This window comes from Macadamia integrifolia, unplaced genomic scaffold (genome assembly GCF_013358625.1).
Source record: "Macadamia integrifolia cultivar HAES 741 unplaced genomic scaffold, SCU_Mint_v3 scaffold2813, whole genome shotgun sequence".
Classification (NCBI taxonomy): Eukaryota; Viridiplantae; Streptophyta; class Magnoliopsida; order Proteales; family Proteaceae; genus Macadamia; species Macadamia integrifolia.
Window position 1 is genome coordinate 4272 of NW_024868981.1, and position 20463 is coordinate 24734.

Here is a 20463-nt window from a genome sequence, read left to right on the forward strand (position 1 = left end):
AGCGGGAAATAGAACTGAAAAAGGTTTCTGGTTCATTTCTGGTAATTTTAGCAGGACGACAGATCATTCTCCAACTGTAATGCAAGTGTTTCAGAGTCCTCTGTTTTGCCTTCAACCCCAAGGTGATGCATTTACAAGAAGATCAGTTTTTGATTCAATTTTGATTGGTTGTTAGGGTTTTAGCATGTTTGAAGAGGGAAAGACGAAAAAATAGAGGAAAAAGAGCTTATAGGTTCATTTTGAAAGAAAAACAGATACGGAATGATTCATGAAGATCGATAAGCATGCACGACAAATACTATAAAATACACGTTTTAGACATACCTGAATCCATGGTTGAAGAATAAGAACTCCTCAATGTCTTCTTGTATGCTCCTTGTACAACACGATCAATGTTGGTCTGGTCTACCCTCTTTCCCTTTTGCTTTTGGTCGTTAGCTTCACTTAATGGGTCAGTGATAACTATATATAGGGGTGAGGGTAGGGACCAACCCTGCAATAAAATTAGGGTTTCCTCCACATTAAGGAAACAATACGTTAGGTCCACATATAGTAATAAATATTTCATACCATTAAGGTGTGCTAATAGAATCCAATATCTCCATAGAGACCACTTACCAATAATATTGGATTCTTTCTGCTTACTCCATCTTTAGTCAACACCACCAAATCGGTTTTGGAAACAAATCTTTGACTATGCTAGCCCACCTAATAAGAAATCTTACACCTTTTTCTAGTTGAATGAACCATGTCATATAATTATTCCAATACTAAAACGCGGTTGGCTGGAATCTCAAATGTGACTGATCACAGGCATTGACCTGGGAAAATTTACCTGAGAACATTCTTTTCGGACTGCCATTTTGCTACCATACCTTTCCAAGCCCACCCACCGCCTCTTCTCGCATTGGCTACTTAGTTTTCTTATAAAATCATTTCATTTCTTGCCCCAACCAACTTTCCTAAACAACCCAGGCATTTCGGTATAGCTACAAGTAAAGCAATCCTGAAATGCCAATGTTGGATTCCAATGTGGCAATACATAAGTTAGCAATATCTCCTGACATTTTGCCAGTCAAACAACCACAGTGCAAGTTCCACCCTGAGTTGGCGGAGCGTAAAAACAGAAGACATACAGAAGTCGAAGGATGCTCAGAGAGAAAGCAAGTGATCGCCCTTTGCATTTGTTCAGTGAGAGGAGAGAAGGGTCGAAACCGTTCAACTGTTAGATTCATCGAAGTCCACGTATCGAACAACATTAAAATCGGTGGATCAGTCGTTGGAGACGAGCTGGATCCAAAAGTATCATCGGTCTAGATTCTTGTGATGGATTGAAATTTGAGCATCACTGTCACCAAAAAAAGGGACATAAATTGAATAAGAAAAAAAAGAAAAGAAAAAGACATTATTGAGACTTTGCTGCTACCACTAACATTGATTGAGACTTTAACTTTATTGCCTTTTCTTTTGGTAAGGGTCTCAACTCTACTGCAGCCACGTGATACTGTCATACTGATGGGTGAAACTTTGCACTGAGTACTTTACTTATTGTTGCTTTATTGGTGCAAGTTGTAAGTTGTGGATGATTGACTCCACTACCCAATAAGTCTTTCTTAACCCTTATTTCTTTCCACTGTTTTGAATACTATCTGCTTCCTTTCCTCTTTGTACCGTCTACTGAATTTCTGCTAGCTTCTTGTTTACAAGGAAAAATGGCTAAGAGAGATTATGCAGCTGGTAAAGAATTGATCTCTACCACTCTCTACTGTCTTCAGTTTATGTTTTCTTCTAGCTTTCTAATGAATTTCTGGTTTATGCAGGTGATAAGAAGTTGATGATCTCTACCACTCTTGGACGACGAGGTGTTCAGGAGTATGAAGAGCTTCAACGTATTGTGAGGGAGACCAAAGTGAAACTTTTGGATCTGGAAAGGAAGGAGTTGGAAGATGGAGGAGTATGGATGTTGTTGAAAAAGATTAAAGAATTATATTATGAAGCAGATGATGTGTTAGATGAGTTGTTATATGAAGCCATGAGAATTCGAAAGTACTTCATGATGACCAGAAAGGTATGCAATATTAAGTCCTTGCCTGCACTGCACTTGTTCCACCCACTTTTATTAATATTCCATCACAGAATGTCTGGTAAAATCAAGGTTTTGAATGGAAAATTGCTAGATGAGAAGAAAGGAAAAATGGAAATGAAAATCCCCCAAGAAATATATGAAATTGGCCCACTACCTATCACAATTGAAATTGATTTGGTGGAGAAAATAAAAGTAAGGGAGGATGACAAAGGAAAGATTATTAAGATGTTAATGGATCAAAATGAAGAAATGCTCTCTGTCATCCCTATAGTGGGGTGGGAAGGTGTTGGCAAGGCAAATCTAGTAAAGCAGATTTTCAATGATGAGTCAATAAGCTCACAATTTGATCTGAAATCTTGGATTTCTGTGTCATCTGAGAAGGGGTTTGATGTGAAAAATGTTGTAAAAGAAATAATTGAAAAGACTCCTGGAAGAAGAAGTATGGGTGATTTAAAAAATTTGGATTATTTACAGCATATGTTAGAAGAGATTTTGAGTGGAAAAAGGTTTTTACTTGTGTTAGATGATGTGTATACAAGTGGCTTTGATGAAGAAAAATGGAATAATTTTAGAGCTTTGTTGAGAGTTGGTTCCAAAGGGAGCAAAATTATTGTAACAACACCATTTGAAGAAGTAGCTTCAATAATGGCTACAGTTCCTCTTATAAGGGGGACAGTTCCTTTAATGATGGAGACATGTAGTAGTGATGAAGAAAGGTGGGAATTGTTCTGCAGAGAAGCATTTGGGATAGGAGGTGCAGAGAAGAGTGAAGATCTAGTCAGAATAGGATTGGAACTTGTTAAGGAATGCCAAGGCTATCAATTTGAGTTATCAATTCTAGGTGGGATGATGCACTTCAAGAAAAATAAAGAAGAGTGGGAAACTGTTCTAAATACTATGAAAGCATGTAGGAATAAAGATATAGAGATTTCAACACTGAAGATTTGTTACAATGACATGGAGTCACCATTGAAACGATGCTTTGCATATTGTTCAGTATTTCCCAAGAATTTTATAATTGAAAGGAAGACATTGATTCAGCTATGGATGGCTGAAGGTTTCTTGGAAGATGAAGAAGCATTATCACCCATTAATGGTGGAGATGTAAAATTAATGGAAGATATTGGTGATGATTATTTTAATTCATTGGTGCAGAGGTCTTTCCTTCAAGTTGTTCAAAAAGATGATAATGGTGAACCATTAGAGTGCAGGATGGATGACATTTTACATGATTTTGCACAGAACAAGCTCTGGCGATACGAAGCCACGGTTGTGGATGATGTTCGGACATTTCTTCGGTGTCCTAATAATATTTCTTCTTATGGTCCTCTGTTATTAAAGTTCAAGAGCCTGCGTGTACTAGAACTTAGACACATCAACAAAGATGATTTGCCATCTTCAATTGGAGAGTTATTGCACTTGAGGTATCTTGATCTTTCCCATGGTAGCTTTAAAGCATTACCTGCCACCATTTCCAATCTCCACCATTTGCAAACTTTGAAGCTGTTACATTGTAAATATCTTCAAAGATTGCCTAAAGGAATAACAAAACTGATCAACTTGAGGCATCTAGAAATTGAAAGAAGTCTCGACACTCCAAGAGGTTTAGGAAAACTGAGTAATCTTCAAACCTTCACTTCATTTAAGGTGGGAAACGATGTTACTACTGAAGCTGCAGATATTGAAGAGCTGAGATGTCTAGAACAACTTGGAGGAAGGCTGAGTTTAATTGGTCTCAACAATGTGAAAGATGGAGAAGTTGGTAAAGCAGCAAATTTCAAGGAGAAAAGAAGACTCAAGGAGTTGACATTAGAATGGGAATCAGATTGGCATGTTTGTACCGAGGAAGATAGTATGAAACAGGACAGCGTATTGGAGGAGCTCCAACCTCATCAAGATCTATTTGTTCTAAGGATACTACGTTTCAGTGGCACCAAGCTCCCTAAATGGTTGAATAATGGGAGTACACATCTCTCAAAATTACGTGAACTGCGTATTTACTCATGTCACCATGTAAAAGCTTTGGATCTTACAGGCTTGAGGTCTCTTCGGATACTAATGATTTCTTATTGTAAAAATCTAGAGTCTGCAGGAGTTGAGGGTCTCATGGACTTGGAGCTTTTGGAATTCAAGGCATGTGATAAGTTGAGCTCTCTTGTTGGATTGAAGGAGGCAAATCAGAGAGAAGATCAAATGGGTTCTTCACGAGCCAATCACGCGAAGCTGCGGATAGAAAGCTGCGATAATCTTACAACTTTACCAGAGAAGCTCCTACAATCATTGAAGACACTGCATATAGAAAGTTGTACAAATAGAATGGTTTTGATGAATGGGTTAGAAAACCTTTCATTGCTTCAACGCATGCAAATAGAAAATTGCCCAAATCTAAAGGAATTGTCAGAGGGTGTACGACAACTCTCATCTCTTCAACACTTTGAAATTAGGGAATGCCCTAAGCTCATGTTTTTATCAGAAGAGATGCAACGCTGGACATCACTACAGGCACTGACTATTTTTTCTTGCACAAATCTAAGGGATCTGCCAAGGGGTATTGCTAAGTTTTCCTCACTTAAAGAATTGGAAATCAGTGGATGTGATTGCTTGATCTCTTTACCAGATGAGATCCAAGAATTGATGTCATTGGAAATCTTGAAGATTGAGCAGTGTTCAGATTTGAGAGCTCTACCTGCTGGCCTCATAAAGCTCTCATCACTTCATGGATTGGAAATATCAAGTTGCAATAGGTTGACATCTTTTCCTAGAGGGATGCAGCACTTGAGATCACTAGACACACTGAAGATAAAAGGTTGTGATAATCTAGAAAAATTACCAGAGGAAATGGGGGACCCATCAACCCTTCGTGTGTTGGCTATAATTGGTTGTCCTAATCTACAGGTTCTACCAGAAGGCTTAGGAAATCTCAAAAACCTCCATCTATTGGAAATAATTGATTGCTCTAATCTAACCGCTCTACCAAATGGCTTGGGACACCTCTCATTGCTTCGATCTTTGTATATCCAGAGATGCCTTAATTTGGAGTCGTTTCCCAACACTCTTCCGCACATGACATCCTTACAGGTTCTTTGGTTGATTGATTGTCCTAAACTAAAGGATTTGTCCAGTGGATTGAGATCTCTCTCAACACTTGAAAAATTGACCATCTGGGGATGTCATAGCCTCATCAAGCTTTTTCAGGAGGGAATTCAAGAGCTGAAATCATTACAGGAGGTAACCATTTCGCATTGTTCAAGACTAAAAACCTTGCCTGATGGATTGGAGAAGCTCCCTTCACTTACAGAGCTGGTTATTTGGAAATGCCCTAAATTGGAGCCTTTAGAGAACATGATAGAACACTTGAAAGGGAGGAAGTTACGAAAACTGAACATTATAGACTGTCGTGGTCTGGAGACCATTGATGATGCACCTCAATCCCCTGCTAACATTGTCCTTACTCCTCCAGACTTCAGGTTCGTTTTCTCCTACCTTCTACTCATTTCTTTCTTTTGAATTTTCGTTTCTAGCTAATGCTTGAAAAGCTAGTGTTTGTTTAGATACTTATTTCTTCTTTCCCCTGCATTTCTCCAAATTTATAGTTCTTTTGTTGTTGGAGTTAATATGGGTCTTTACTTTAATGGATACAAAGTTGTCGTTATTTTGTTCGTTATCTTTTTTATGCCGGGCTAAAATATGATGGTTTTTAATGATATTTTCATATAATTCAAATTATATATACCAAAGTATTCCCCCCCCCCCTTTTTTTTTTAAATTTATTTATGAGTGCTTACTCTGTTATTTCCTTTGGCCCTCCATGAGTATGCATTCCTTTTGAGTCTATGAATTGTTATATCTTATTTTTTTTCCCTCTTAAAAACAAATTTGTAATCATTTCGGATGAATTATTTTCCATTTCTTTTGGATGGATTTCACATCTTATGATATGTTCAAACTTCAAAGGTAGATAATTCCCCTTTCTTCCTTCTTTTCTTTTTTTTTTTTTTGGGGGGAGGGGGGTTGGGGGGTTTGGGGTGAAGATAAAAGAATTCAATTGAAGACTTAGAAATAGAAAGGCTCTCAAACAGGACAAAACCTTCTATTGATGACTGTATTCTTTTTTTTTTTGCTAAAAGGATCTGATAATTTTATTAAAGAAAAAAAAGGGAAAAAAAATGAAAACCAATTACAAAAGCAATTAGAGGACTCCACGTTCGACATTGCCATCGCCAGGGCCTTTAAAGCGCATAAGCAGAATCTATAGCGAGGTCTAGTGAGTTTATCATTCACTAGCTCCTCCAAAATATGTCCAGGAAAGTTTGACACACTATCAATCACCGACATCTTTGTAGCATCCTACTAGCTTTACTCATAAAAATTAAGCTCTATGAGAATACTTACTTTTTATTTTGCTAAGGATTAGAAAGGAGAAATTTTATTAAAAATAATAAATGAAATACGGAATTTTTTTTTTGCTAAAAGATAATTTTATTAATAAAAAGAAAAATATAAGAACAAAAGGACAAGGCCGAAACCCCTAAGCCAACTTGGAAACTCCACCTTCGGCATGGCCATCAACAAAGAGAGCAAGCAAGAGGCTTGGCAGAATCGAAAGCGGACTCCAATCTGCTTGACTAGGTTTTTTTTTTTTTTATGAACCAGATATCAAAATTTCATGCTTCAGGATGCACTGGAAAGCTTTCTCCGCATAAAAAATTTAAGACCAGTTTTCCCAAAACGAATTGTAAATTTGTGAGCATGAGCGACAGTGCGACATCGACGGTGGATTCTGCAACTGAAAAGAGACAGGGAGTGGACTTCTTTTGATTTTGTTAAATGCACGGTGGAAGGAGTGCGTCACTGCTTGGGGACGTGAGTCAAGCTCTGGAGGGGGGTTGGCCACCTGATCGGGGTAGGCAACCCTTAATCACTGATTTCCTTAGGCCGGTGCAGACGGCTGTGGAGGAGGAAAGCACTGGTCCAGGGGTGGTAGGGCTTGGAGGCGGTAAGGTGAGGGGCTGCTGCATAATGGGGGAAAAGGAGGCTTGAGGAGGATGTGACTGATCAAGATCAGGCCATGAAGAAATCCTACTCTTCGGTGGTAGGCAGGGTGTCACCGGAAGTGGAGGACCTCCTTGAGCCTGTCCATGCGGGCTCTTGCACGAAGATTATCATCCCTCAAGAGGCCTATGAGGAAAGGTTGAAGAGATTCAGATTCGCATTGATAGGAAGGGTGAATTTTAGGTATATATCCTTGGATGATATTCGTAAGGAGGCCGGGATATCATGGAATCTTAAAGGAAGAGTTAAGATGACACCTATGGGGAAGGGGTATATCCTCTTTCAATTCGACCAGGAATGCGATATGGTGGTGATGTGGAGACGAAGTTTGACTAAGGTCGGAGGCCAGGTGATCAGATTCCAACCTTGGAAGCCTGATTTTGACGTTAATGCTAAAAACATCTCAACCAAGCTTGTGTGGATCAGATTCCCAGACCTCCCACTTGAGTATTGGTATGAGAAAATACTATTATCTATGGCAAAAGCAGCAGGTAGGCCGGTGGCACTAGATAGACGCACTAGATCTGCGGAAATGGGAATTTTTGCGAGGGTCCAAGTCGAGGTGGAGCTAGGAGCAAAGCGACTGGACGAAATTCATGTGGAAAGGAAGCAGCCAGGTACATGTGATATTTTCTGGTTCAAACAGGCGATTGTGTATGAGGATGGCTTAAGTAGATGTGGGTTCAGTTAGAGGGTTGGGCACATGATCCATGAGTGCAGGGAGAAGAAAGGAATGGAGGTTAGGGAACAAGAGCAGCGGAGAGAGAGCTTACCAGTGGCAGACTCCGACGACGGTGGTGATGAACGGAGGTCATGTGCAGCCCCGGTAAGGAATAGTGCCAACTTGGGTGGCTCTTCTGCCCATACGAGATTTCAAAATCTTTCCACATCTGGCCAGCCAATTAGAGAGGAGATTGAGCGCACTATGGAGTGTGAAGAAGGTAACGGACAAATACATATTGAGTTACCTATTTTGAGGAATTCGGTTTTGGAAGGGAATATTCCTAACTTGGTTAGGAGTAATTCCAAAAATTCTATAGAGATTGAGGGAGGTGAGAGTGGGTCTCTTGGTGGTCGGATGATGGGTCTACATGCGGGTCAGTGGCTGGGTCATATGAAAATACTGATATTGAGCATGAGTTAGAAGGCGTCCAGCAACTCTACTCCTTGGGAATGGACATGATGGATTCTGTTCAGGGTCATGAGACTGTCCATATGCTGTGGGAGGACAGAAGACATGGGCAAAGTGATTCTACTAGCAGTGGTAGGGGTGGTCGAGCTATGGATCAACACAGCGGAGGTCGCAGAGCCACTCGCAGATAAGGAAGAAGAGCTCAAAAAAATTTGGTGCAGCAGGCGAAGGTGATCACCAACTTCAGCCCAATTCAAGTGCAAGGAGGAACAACGATTTTGTGTCACAGTGACCTTCAACTTTTGGACAATGTTCTCTGTGACAGGGAAGTGGCAGTAACTGAGGCTGCAAGACAGCATAAGGGAAAACAATTGCTCAGTACGGAGCAGACTTTGCGAAAGTCTGAATGTATTGCTGTCGCTAAAAAATAATTGATGATAGCCCTCTTTTGGACTATTAGAGGGATGAGAAAGTCAGCTGCGAGGCTGGCTTTGTGTAATATTCTAAGGGAAAAGAAGCCTGATATATTGTGTATAGCCAAGCCTATGGTGGAGGTTGAGGCGTTTCCAAAATTATTCTTCAGTAAGCATGGTTTCGATTCGGAATTTATTCATAATGACAGAGATGATAGATGTCCAAACCTCTGGGTGGTGTGGCACATGGGTGTCAGGAAGCCATTGGTTATGGCTTCGTCTGAGCAACAAATTACCATGTCTTATCAATGGTCGCAGAATGATTTTGTATTGACGGTGGTTCATGCAAAGTGCCTTCGCGCTGCAAGGAGGTCTTTGTGGTCTGAGTTGGTGGCGGTTTATCCTGGGCCAAGTGTTCCATGGATGGTGATTGGTGATTTCAACACGATCCTTCTATCCCACGAAAAGCGGGGACCTGGGAGGTTTAATTTGGGGTTGGCGGTGGACTTTGGTACGATGGTGGATGCTTGCTCGCTGATGCAAATTCCTTCCCAGGGATGAAAATTTACTTGGTCCAATAATAGGAGGGAAATGCTTCTGCTGTTTTGGACCGCGGTTTCTGCAATGATGCGTGGATTTCCATGTTTCAGGATTGCCATCAGGTTGTATTGCAAAGGGTGGCGTCGGACCATTCCCCCATTTTGGTGGTTTCTGAGGCATCTGAGAGGCTGCGGAATTGCCCTTTCAGATTCCAAAGGTTTTAGGCAGAGCATGAGTCTTTCTTGAGTACTGTGAAAATGTCTTGGGATAAGGAAGCCAGAGGATGTCCTATGGTGGTAGTGGCTCAAAAATTAAAAAGGCTGAAAGTAGTGTTGCGGCCCTGGGCCAAAGCCAGTTTTCCAAACTTTAACTTGGAGTTGGAGGAGGCTAAGAAGGGTATGGAGGAGGTGCAACAGGAAATTGAGATTCATGGTGTATTTGACTCTCTTTTTTCCTTAGAAGCAGATGCAAAAACGAGATATCTAAAGGCTTTAGAAAATTATGAAAAGCTATGGGCAGAAAAATCCCGAATCAGATGGAGGCTGTAGGGTGACAGATGTCCAAAATTTTTTCATATCTCTACAAAGATGAGGAGGATGAGAAATACCATTCAAGTTATTCAAAATCAGGAAGGGGTGTTGATTTCAGATAAAGCTCAGATGGAGGAGTATGTGGCTGGTTTCTATGAAAATTTCCACAAGGCGGTGCCCTTGCAGGACCACATGGAGATCCTGAACTGCATTCCCATGATCTTGGAGGAGGCCGATAGGACCAACCTGGATAATGTGCCCTCGGAGGTAGAAATTAAAGGTGTGTGTGGAACTTTGACCCTGAGAGTGCTCCGGGTCCGGATGGATTCCCTAGAACGTTTTACAAGGTATGTTGGGACATAATTGCTCAGGATGTGTATAATGCAGTCAAATACTTTTCTCTTCTGATTTTATGCCTTATAGGATAAACAAAAATTTTTCGGTTTGATCCCGAGAGTGGAGGGGCGTCCTCCTTGGATAAATTTAGACCATTGTGTATAGGAAATTTTTTATGTAAGATTATTTCTAAAGTTATGGCAATGAGACTGTCGAAAGTGCTGCCCAGTATTATTTCGAAAGAGCAGGGGGCTTTCCAAAAGGGGAAGATTATACACACAAATATCACATTGGCGTCGGAATTGGCCAACACGATGTTCAAATCAACGAGAGGAGGAGGAATGGGGTTGAAAATTGATATCTAGAAAGCATATGACACTATTTCATGGAATTTCCTATTTCATGTATTAAGGAAGTTTGGTTTCTCAGAGAGATGGATTGCTCGGACTCATCAACTTCTCCAGTCTGCTAGATTATCGATCCTTCTGAATGGTGGTTCAGTTGGCTATTTTTGGGTTGAAAGGGGGCTGCGGCAAGGGGACCCAATCTCACCTATGCTCTTTATTATAGCAGAGGAAGTGCTTTGCAGAGGTCTGTCTGAGCTCATTGTAAGGAAGAAAATGAAAGCTCTGAATAGTCCGTGTGGTGTCGCTACTCCGGTTCATAGCTTGTTCGCTGATATATCTTTATTTTCTCGAATGCTTCAATCAGGTATGTAAAGAATCTAAAGAATTTTCTTTCTAGATACCAGGAGTTTTCGGGGCAACGGATGAATTTTGAAAAAAGCAAGTTGTTCCTTGGATCTCTCCCTACCCAGAGAAAACAGTCCACTATTGAAAAGCTGGGAATTCCTTTGTGTAATTTCCCTACTCGGTACTTGGGTGTGGAGATTTCAAGGGAAGAGTGAAGAAGGAGCTTTTGCTTCCAATTATGGATAAGGTTAAGTGTCGGCTTACGGGGTGGAAAGGGAAACTATTGTCTATGGCGGGGAGGGTGGAGCTTGTGCACTCTGTCATTTTGGGGATGACCAACCATAATTTTGCAGTCTATTGGTGGCCATCAAATTTGATTGCAGTTATAGAGCGATGGATGAGGAATTTCATTTGGACTGGAGAGGCTGACACTGCTAAGAAAATTGTTGTAAATTGGGACGTGTTGTAGACCAAAGGAGGAAGGTGGTTTAGGGCTGAGAAGACTAAGAGACATGAACAAGGCAATGCTGGGTAATATGGCTTGGAGAATTAAACATGAATCTTTGGCTTGTAGATTCTTGAGAGCGATATTTTTGAAGGGGGACAGTTCTTTAAGAAGAGGCTATAAGTCATCTTTGATATGGCCTGGCATTAAGAAGATGTGGAGATTCATCTCGTCTAATGAAAGATGGATGATTGGAAATTAGAGAAAAATTAATTTTTGGTCTGATAGATGGATTGGTGGGAACTCTGTCCATGAGATTGCGGAGGTGGAGGACATAGTTGATCGTCCAAATGTTGGCAAGGTTGCTAGTTTTATTCATAATTATAAGTGGAGAATGCCTCAGGTTCAATCTTCTTTGCTAAATGATATTTTTGACATGGTTAAAAATATTAAACTTCCCCAGTATGATTGTGAAGATGTATGTTTATGGAGGGGTTCTCTGGATGGAGGATTTACCTCAAAATCGGCTTGGGAGGATATTAGGATTCGCAATCCTAAGGTCCCTTGGGCCTCTATTGTCTGGTGCAAAAAGCTTCAGCCTAGGATGTCTATTTTTGGATGGCGGCTGGTCCATGGGAAGCTGCCCACTGATCATGCAGTGCGGAAGAGGGGAATTGCTCTTGTTTCAAAGTGCAATTTATGTGGTGTGGAAGTTGAAACTATCGGCCATATCTTTCTTCAATGCCCATTCACTACAGATATATGGAGGTTTTTCTATGCATGTTTCAATGTTAGATGGACGTTCTAGGGTCCCTTGACCATGCTTTTTCGATGGTGGAAAAGGATGCATAAACAAGTCTGCTGCAAAGAAGTTTGGGCGATGGGGCTGGTCACTGTAGCTGATAATATATGGCGTGAGAGGAATAGGAGGCGTTATGATGATAGACCGAGATATCCCAGATATGTTGGTCAAATGATTATTGATGAGATAAGGTACAACAGGCCTAATACCAAAGGTGAAGTTAGAACTGTGGCGGATGTGATGTGTTGTAGGAATCTGGGTTTGAGTATTCAAGTCGCTCCCTCTAGACCGATCCTAGAGGTTTTTTGGTGTAAGCCCCATGTAAATTGGGTCAAGCTGAATTTTGATGGAAGCTCTATGGGTAACCCGGGTCATGCAGGAGCGGGAGGAATTTTTCGGGATCATATGGGCAAAGTGATGGGATCCTACAAAATTTTTATGGGTGTCTCTGGCGTTGTTGAAGCTGAGGTGGAAAGGCCTGATGCCTGCTAGAGATATGGACATAAAAAACCTATGGGTGGAATCCGACTCTAGTGCAGTGGTAATGTTTGTGCTTCAAAATAAGGTTCCTTGGTTTGCTGCGTAGAGATGGTCTTAGTTGAAACCATACCTGAATAGGATTACTTGGAAAATTACCCACAACTTTAGAGAGGCAAATACAATTGCTGACTTTCTAGCTAGAGATGCATTAAAGTTTGGACTATCAGATTCAAATGTAGCATTTCTAGCTCATATTGTGGAGCTTCTTAGTAGAGATGCTAATGGTAGACCCAATTATAGATTTGTTTAAGGCGATTCTCCTCCCCCTGCTGATGGCAATGCCGAAGGTGGGGGTTGGGGAATTGGGTATGTGGTTCATGTTTTATTGTCTCTTGTTTGTTTTTTATCAATTTTAATAATATTTCCTTTTTAGCAAAAAAAAAAGCAGAATCGAAAGCGGTGCCCGTCCAGGGCATCAGGAGCAACATCATATGCAACATGGTCCAAGAGGGCCACCGAATATTCAAAGATGCGAGACTTCGACGCCTTTTTTACTAAGAAATCTGCTACCACATTGGCTTCTCGAAAGCAATGCGAGATCTTCCATTGAATAGTCTCCAGAAATTGAGAGGAAGACCTCCATTTTTGCAAAGCGAACCAAGGGGGAAAGTTGAAACCACTGCTGTAGAATCGGACTCAATCGAAATTCCTTTGGCATTCATATTTTTAGCTAACAAAATACCCTTCAGAACTGCTTCTATCTCCGCATCATAAATCTTTTTAACTCCCAAGAAGATGCTAAAAGAATTGATCACCTGACCATCACTGTTTCTCAGAACTCCTTTAGCGCCTGCATTACATGGGTTACCCAAGGAACTACCATCCACGTTGATCTTAATCCAATCCAGGGGAGGCTTACACCAATGAACCTCGAGGGGGGGGGGAGAGGAGATGGGGTTTTAATAGATAAGCCAAGCTTCCTGCAACAGAGGACATGAAGAGTTGATCTCACCTCCTCACATTTAGTATCGCAGCAAACCAAGATATCCTATTTGATATTTTCATATATATAAATTGCCGGCCTTGCCTTGTCATCACGCTTTCGCCTGTTTCTCTCCCACCAAATATGATATGTAGTAATAGGCAAGGCCAATTTCCATGATTTCTTGGTATTGAGAATCCTCGCTCATCTTTTCCACCATTTGAAAAAATTGTCAACGGTCAGGTGATCTATCCATCCCCCCCGAAAGCAGTCAAAGAGCTTTTTCTAGATGGAAATCGAAAGAGGACACTGCAGGAAGATATGAGGCATGCTTTCTTCGGCCTTGCCACAGAGATTACGCATAGATGCCAGATAAATACCTTTCTGACAGAGCATCTCGTTTGTGGAAACTCTGCTATGTATCAGTCTCCACCCAAAAAGTGAATATTTTGGAGGATGGTCTTTCTGCCAAATCAAGGACGGCTAGTGCACCTTTGGAGATTTATTTCGGACATGCTCCCAAGCAGAGCTCGAAGAAAAGGCACCAAGGGGCATTAGGGACCCAATCTTTATATCTTCCATTGGCATTCTAGGAATTTTAATATTTTTGATATGATTGAAAACTCCCTGAAGCGAACTCTTAAAGTCGGAGGGAGAGAATGGGAGAGAGAGTGTCTGGCGATTCAGGAGAGAATGGAGCTATGGCTGTGGAGGATGATGATGGAGGTGCTCGGGAATCTCTGGATCGTGGTCCAGAAGGTCCTACACAGGCTGAAAGACAAGAGGGTGCAAGCCAGAGACTTTCATATGCAAAAGCTTTGGGTGTTTCATCATGGCCTGCCATTGACACCCTTCCAGAGCCAATTCAGGTAGGAGGTAAACGGCGAGTAGTGATCCCTCAGAGAGACTATGAATCGAAGAGACAAAACTTTCGTTTTGCCTTAATCGGAAGGGTTAACTTCCGTTTGATCTCCTTGGATGCCTTGAGAAGGGAGGCAAAGGAAAAATGGAACCTAAGTCAAGGGGTGATAATGCATCCGCTGGGAAAAGGATATGTTATCTTTCAATTTCAATGCGAGGGCTATAAGGCAGCAATGTGGCGAAGATCACCCCTTAGGATTGGGGATCAGGTTGTTCGATTTCAACATTGGAAGCCTGACTTCAATATTCATGAGAAGCAGTTCTTTACAAAACTTGTGTGGATCCGTTTTCCAGATCTTCCGTTGGAATATTGGCATGAAAACGTCCTATTATCTATTGCAAAGGCGGTAGGGTGCCCTGTTGCCTTAGACAGACGAACAAGACAAGGCCTTCTAGGTTATTTTGCGAGGGTGTTGATGGAGATTGACATTTCTGACTTGGCAGTGAGGGTGGAGGAAGTCCAAGTTGAGAGATTTAAACCAGGCACCTCTCAAGTGTACGGTTTTTGTCAAAAGGTTGTATATGAGGATAATGTGGAACGATGTGCCCAGTGCAAGCGAGTAGGCCATTTGATTTCCAACTGTAGGTTGAAGAAAGTGGATGACGAAAAGCTGTGTGCGGCTGAGAAATTGGCTGAGATTCCAGGGGCGGTATACGTTGAAGAAGACGGAGTTGACTCAACCAGGGCCAACTCGGTGGGTCGGCTCTCTCCTATTTTGGAAGGAAATCAACAAGAGCATTGTCAGCAATCTTCTCATAATGGAAAGGATGAGAATGGTATCACTCTTTCCGTGAATAACTCTCCCAACCTTCCTAATATGGAAGAAGGAGAAATTCAAATTGATTTGGACTCTACAGTTTCAAATCTCCCCAATTTAGTAAAGAATGGATTGGCACAAGAGGATGTGGATATGAACAATTATGTGAGTCAACATGATGTGGACCGGTCTAGCTCTGAGACCGGCTCAGAATATGGGTCTCTCTCAGACCAAGATGATGAAGAGGAGGGTGAATTGAACCAAAATGGGAACCCGCCTATATTTAGCAGAATACAAAAACAGAACCAGGAGGATGTGGTTCACGCTCTCCCTATGGATCCTGTGCGTATTTCCTCACGTCCCAAGAGGACGGGAATGTCCTTAGCCTCTGGTCGTGGGATTTTGGTTGGTAGGGGAGGCCGATCTTCCTCCAATAGGGACCCTCAGCCCTCTGTTCGAGCTCAATTGAGTAGGAGGGAAGCAGCAACATTGGAAATTACAGTGGTGGATGATGCAGTGGTGGCTCTCGAGAAAGGCACAGAAGTGGGAGAAAAAAGGAGAAGAAAGAAAAAGCAGAGCGGTCAGGCTTCAAATCCTGACAAAGGTGATCGCAAAAATTGTTAACCATGCGTGTTCTATTCTGGAACATTCGAGGTGTCCGAAAGGAGGCTGGTAGGAGGGCTTTGAAATTTCTCCTCAGAGAATCTTCGCCAGAGATTCTATGTGTAGCTGAACCGATGGTTGAGGTCAGTAGTTTTCCCTCATTATTTTTTGATAAATTGGGGTATGCGACTGAAGTGATTCCCAATAATCGTCAGGATAGGGTGCCCAATATTTGGGTTATCTGGAAGCGAGGTATGGCTCGTCCTTCCCTGATTTCAATGTCAGACCAACAACTCACTGTTGAGATTGATTGGATGGGTAAAAGAGTTCTCATGTCATTTATTCATGCCAGTTGTTTCAAAATTGAGCGTAGATCGCTTTGGTCTGATCTTGCTTCGATTTCTACTATTTCTTCTCCATGGGTAGTTATTGGCGATTTTAATGCTACTCTAATGTCTCATGAGAAAAGAGGGCCGGGTAATTTTAATTTGGGATCGGCAGTAGAGTTCCAAGCTATGGTTGACTCGTGTATGCTCTTTCCCTGCCCCTCTCAAGGGAAAAAATACACTTGGTCGAATAACCGTAAAAGGGGTAATGTGCTGGCGGTCTTGGACCGGAGTTTTTATAATGAGCAGTGGATTGATGAGTTTAAGAATGTTTCCTAGTGGGTCCTCACATGTTCTGCGTCGGATCACTCTCCTCTGTTGATTCAGTCTTTTGCTGTCCCAAAACCCCCCAATATCCCATTTCGCTTCCATAGCTTCTGGATGGAGAACAACGGTTTTCTCCCATTGGTGGAGAATGTTTGGTCGCAGTCTGTTAGTGGAAACCCGATTTCTAGACTAGCCCAAAAGCTGAAAAATGTAAAATTAGCTGTCAAGGCCTGGGTAAAAGGGGCTTTCCCTAATCTGAATGAGGAAGTGGATAAGGCTACATCAAATTTAAAAAGAGTGCAGGATTCTATTGCTGAATCTGGAATGACCGACCTTCTTTTTAATGAAGAGGCCGATGCAAAAACTGCTCTCTTGAATGCATCAAAGCTGCATGAGAAAATGTGGTCTGAGAAAGCAAAAATCAAATGGTTAACGAATGGGGATCGAAATTCAAAATTTTTCCATCTCTTGGTTAAAATTAGAAGATCAAAAAATCAGATTAGCTCTATGCAGCGTGAGGATGGTTCTTGCATTTTGGAGCATCAGGATTTGGTAAATTATATGGTTAATTATTATGAGAATTTCCACTCTCATACTCCGATAACTCCTCACCATGAGTTGTTGGACCAGATTCCAAGAATATTATCTGATGACGATAATTTTTTGTTAGATGCCATTCCCACCAGAGAGGAAATCAAGCAGGTGGTGTGGGATCTTGATGCAGATAGCTCTCCAGGGCCTGATGGTTTCTCAGGTCAGTTTTTTAGAAGGTGTTGGGACATTGTGGAGAAAGACTTTTGTCGGGGAATTTTTAATTTTTTCCTGGTTGGAAAGATTCCTAAAGGGGTCAATAATTGTTTCCTCACCCTGATCCCAAAAATTAATGGTGCATCATCCTTAGATAAATTTCGACCCATATGTATGGGGAATTTTTTTTGTAAGGTCTTATCCAAAATTTCTGCCACTAGATTAACTTTTCTTCTCCCAAGATTAATTTCTGCAGAACAGGGTGCCTTTCAGAAGGGTAAAATCATCTCATCAAATATTGGCCTAGCGTCCGAGTTAGCAAATTTGATGCACTCTGCAGTAAGGGGAGGTGGTATGGGCATAAAGCTGGACGTGCAAAAGGCTTATGATTCCCTTTCTTGGGATTTTTTGTTTGCCACGTTAGAAAAATTTGGCTTCTCTCCAAAGTGGATTAATTGGGTTCACCAGCTGCTTATTTCAACAAGGATTTCTATCTTATTGAATGGAGGTCCAGTGGGTTTTTTTGGGGTTGGCCGTGGTTTGAGACAAGGGGACCCCATCTCTCCTATTCTATTCATTTTGGCCGAGGAAGTGCTATGTAGAGGCCTCAAAAATATGGTGGAGGAAGGTAAGATGAAATCTCTCTCGGGTCCGAGAGGTGCTGTTACTCCCTCTCATCTGCTTTTCGCAGATGACATTTTCATTTTTNAAGGGGAGGTGGTATGGGAATAAAGCTGGACGTGCAAAAGTCTTATGATTCCCTTTCTTGGGATTTTTTGTTTGCCATGTCAGAAAAATTTGGCTTATCTCCAAAGTGGATTAACAGGGTTCACCAGCTGCTTATTTCAACAAGGATTTCTATCTTATTGAATGGAGGTCCAGTGGGTTTTTTTGGGGTTGGCCGTGGTTTGAGACAAGGGGACCCCATCTCTCCTATTCTATTCATTTTGGCCGAGGAAGTGCTATGTAGAGGCCTCAAAAATATGGTGGAGGAAGGTAAGATGAAATCTCTCTCGGGTCCGAGAGGTGCTGTTACTCCCTCTCATCTGCTTTTCGTAGACGACATTTTTATTTTTATGAATGGCTCTGCCACTTATGTTAAGCAGCTCCATGCTTTTTTATCCAAGTATCAGGAGTTCTCTGGTCAGAAGATTAACTTGGAGAAAAGCAAGATATTTTTTGGGAAAATTGCTCCTCATAGAAGACAATTTATTACTGAGTATTTGGGAGTGGCAGCGGCTACTTTTCCCACCAAATACCTGGGGGTGGAGATCTTTAAAGGAAGAGTGAAAAATAACCACCTTCTTCCTCTTCTGGATAAGATAAAAAGCAGACTTGCAGGTTGGAAAGGGAAACTCCTATCTATGGCTGGAAGGGTGGAACTTGTTAAGTCGGTCATTTCTGGGATTCCAATCCATAATTTCTCTATATATTGGTGGCCCGAAGGATCGATGAAGTTGGTGGAGCGTTGGATCCGAAATTTTGTCTGGTCAGGGGATATGGAGGTCTCGAAGAAGATTGTGATTAAATGGGATACGGTGTGTAAACCAAAAAAAGAAGGTGGTTTGGGCATCAGAAAATTGCGTGAAGTGAACTTTGCTTGTTTATGTAAATTGGCATGGCAGATTAAGCATGAAGACTCCATCATGAGCAGATTTTTCAAGGAACGTTTTCTAAATGTTGATGGTTCACTGAAAATGGGATATAAATCCTCTTCCATATGGCCTGGCTTGAAGAAGGTGTGGAATTTTATTTCCGAACATGAACAATGGATTGTAGGTAATGGGGAGAAAATCAATTTCTAGTAGGATCGGTGGCTGGACTCGAAGTCTATTGCAGAGCTTTCCAATATGGATCAATCCCTTTTCTCTGGTTCTAAGGTGAAAGTTGCAGATTTTATTGATAATTTCTCTTGGAATTTTCCTCCAGTCGATTCTACTTTCCTTGGCCAAAAGTGGGACCAAGCAAAAAATATTCTTATCCAGAATGTAGAAGACTCTTGTGTTTGGCGGTTAACCTCTTCAGGTGTTTTCTCTATAAAATCAGCTTGGGAAGAATATAGGGAGAAACGCCAAAAAATTAGTTGGTATTCTCTTATTTGGTGCTCTGGTATTCAGCCAAGACAAGCAACTTTTGCTTGGCGAATGATACAAAATAAATTGCCAACTGATGACAATGTTTGTAAAAGAGGAATTCCTCTTGTATCTCAGTGCTCGTTGTGTGGCAAAGAGGAGGAACCGCTGATCTATATTTTCTACAAATGTGAATTTTCTTCTAGCATATGGAGAGATTTCTGCTTTGGTTTTGATGTGCAATGGCCTCCATTTGTGGACGTGGAAAATCTCTGCGCATGGTGGAAACAAACTGCTAGAAAATGTTATTTTAAAAGAGTGTGGCTAAGTGGCTTCTCCCTTCTTCCATACTTCATATGGCAGGTAAGGAATGCAAGACGATTTGAGGAAAAATCGATAACAGCCAATCACTGTTTTGCAATGGTTAAGAGTGTGATCAGCCTCCAGGAGATAGCGGTTTCTGGATCTCCCCTCCCTTTCGAGGCACTTTTATGTGCTAGACGGCTGGGTGTTTCTAGAATTCCCTATAAACCCAGGGAGATCTAAGAAGTTTTCTGGTGTCCTCCACCTCTAGGATGGGTAAAGCTTAACTCTGATGGGTGCTCCCTAGGGAACCCAGGAAAGGCAGGGGCTGGTGGAGTCTTCCGGAATGATAAAGTTGAGGTGGTTCAATCCTTCAGACAATTTTTGGGAGTGCACACAAACTTTGAAGCTGAAGTGATAGCAGTGATTTATGGTCTGGAAATGGCTAGAGCGTTGGATATTACCCAATTATGGGTTGAGTGTGACTCGGTGGCTGTGGTTCTTCTTATTTCTCAATGGAAAGTCCCGTGGTATGTGCTTCAAAGGTGGATGAGCTTAGGCCCGTACCTACAGTCCATAACCTGGAAGATTACTCATTGCCTACGTGAAGCTAACCCAGTGGCTGATTTCCTTGCAAAGTCTGCTGCAAAATTGGAAGATTCCTCTCCAGTAGCCTCTTGGCCTGCATTAGTTGCCATGGAGTTAGATGTTGATAGGCACAATCAGCCTAGATACTGTTTTAAATAATGGTGTTTTTTTTTGTTGATTTGTCTATTTTTTGGTTTGGCTGGGTTTTAGTTTTGATTCTTCTCTGCTGATGGCAATGCCGAAGGTGGATTAGTTTTTCAACTAATTCCATACAGCTTGTTTCTTTTTTCCATGTAAATTCTTTTTCTTCTTTTCCCTATTTTAATAC

At 41.6% G+C, this 20463-nt stretch overlaps 1 protein-coding gene across 1 annotated transcript; it reads left to right on the forward strand.

The window, feature by feature from the left end:
• Positions 1–1565: 1565 nt before the first annotated feature.
• Positions 1566–5755, forward strand: LOC122067293 (putative disease resistance protein RGA3). Its single transcript, XM_042631124.1, has 2 exons — positions 1566–1737; positions 1821–5755. Exons 1-2 carry the CDS (start codon positions 1713–1715, stop codon positions 5591–5593), a joined length of 3798 nt encoding a protein of 1265 aa, XP_042487058.1. The 5' UTR covers positions 1566–1712; the 3' UTR covers positions 5594–5755.
• The last annotated feature ends 14708 nt before the right edge of the window (positions 5756–20463 follow it).

Bases quoted from the DNA above. Each gene is read 5' to 3' on its own strand.
- LOC122067293 (XM_042631124.1), top strand. From the start codon at position 1,713: ATGGCTAAGAGAGATTATGCAGCTG. The intron at 1,738-1,820 runs GTAAAGAATTGA...TGGTTTATGCAG, and splicing joins TAAGAGAGATTATGCAGCTG to GTGATAAGAAGTTGATGATC.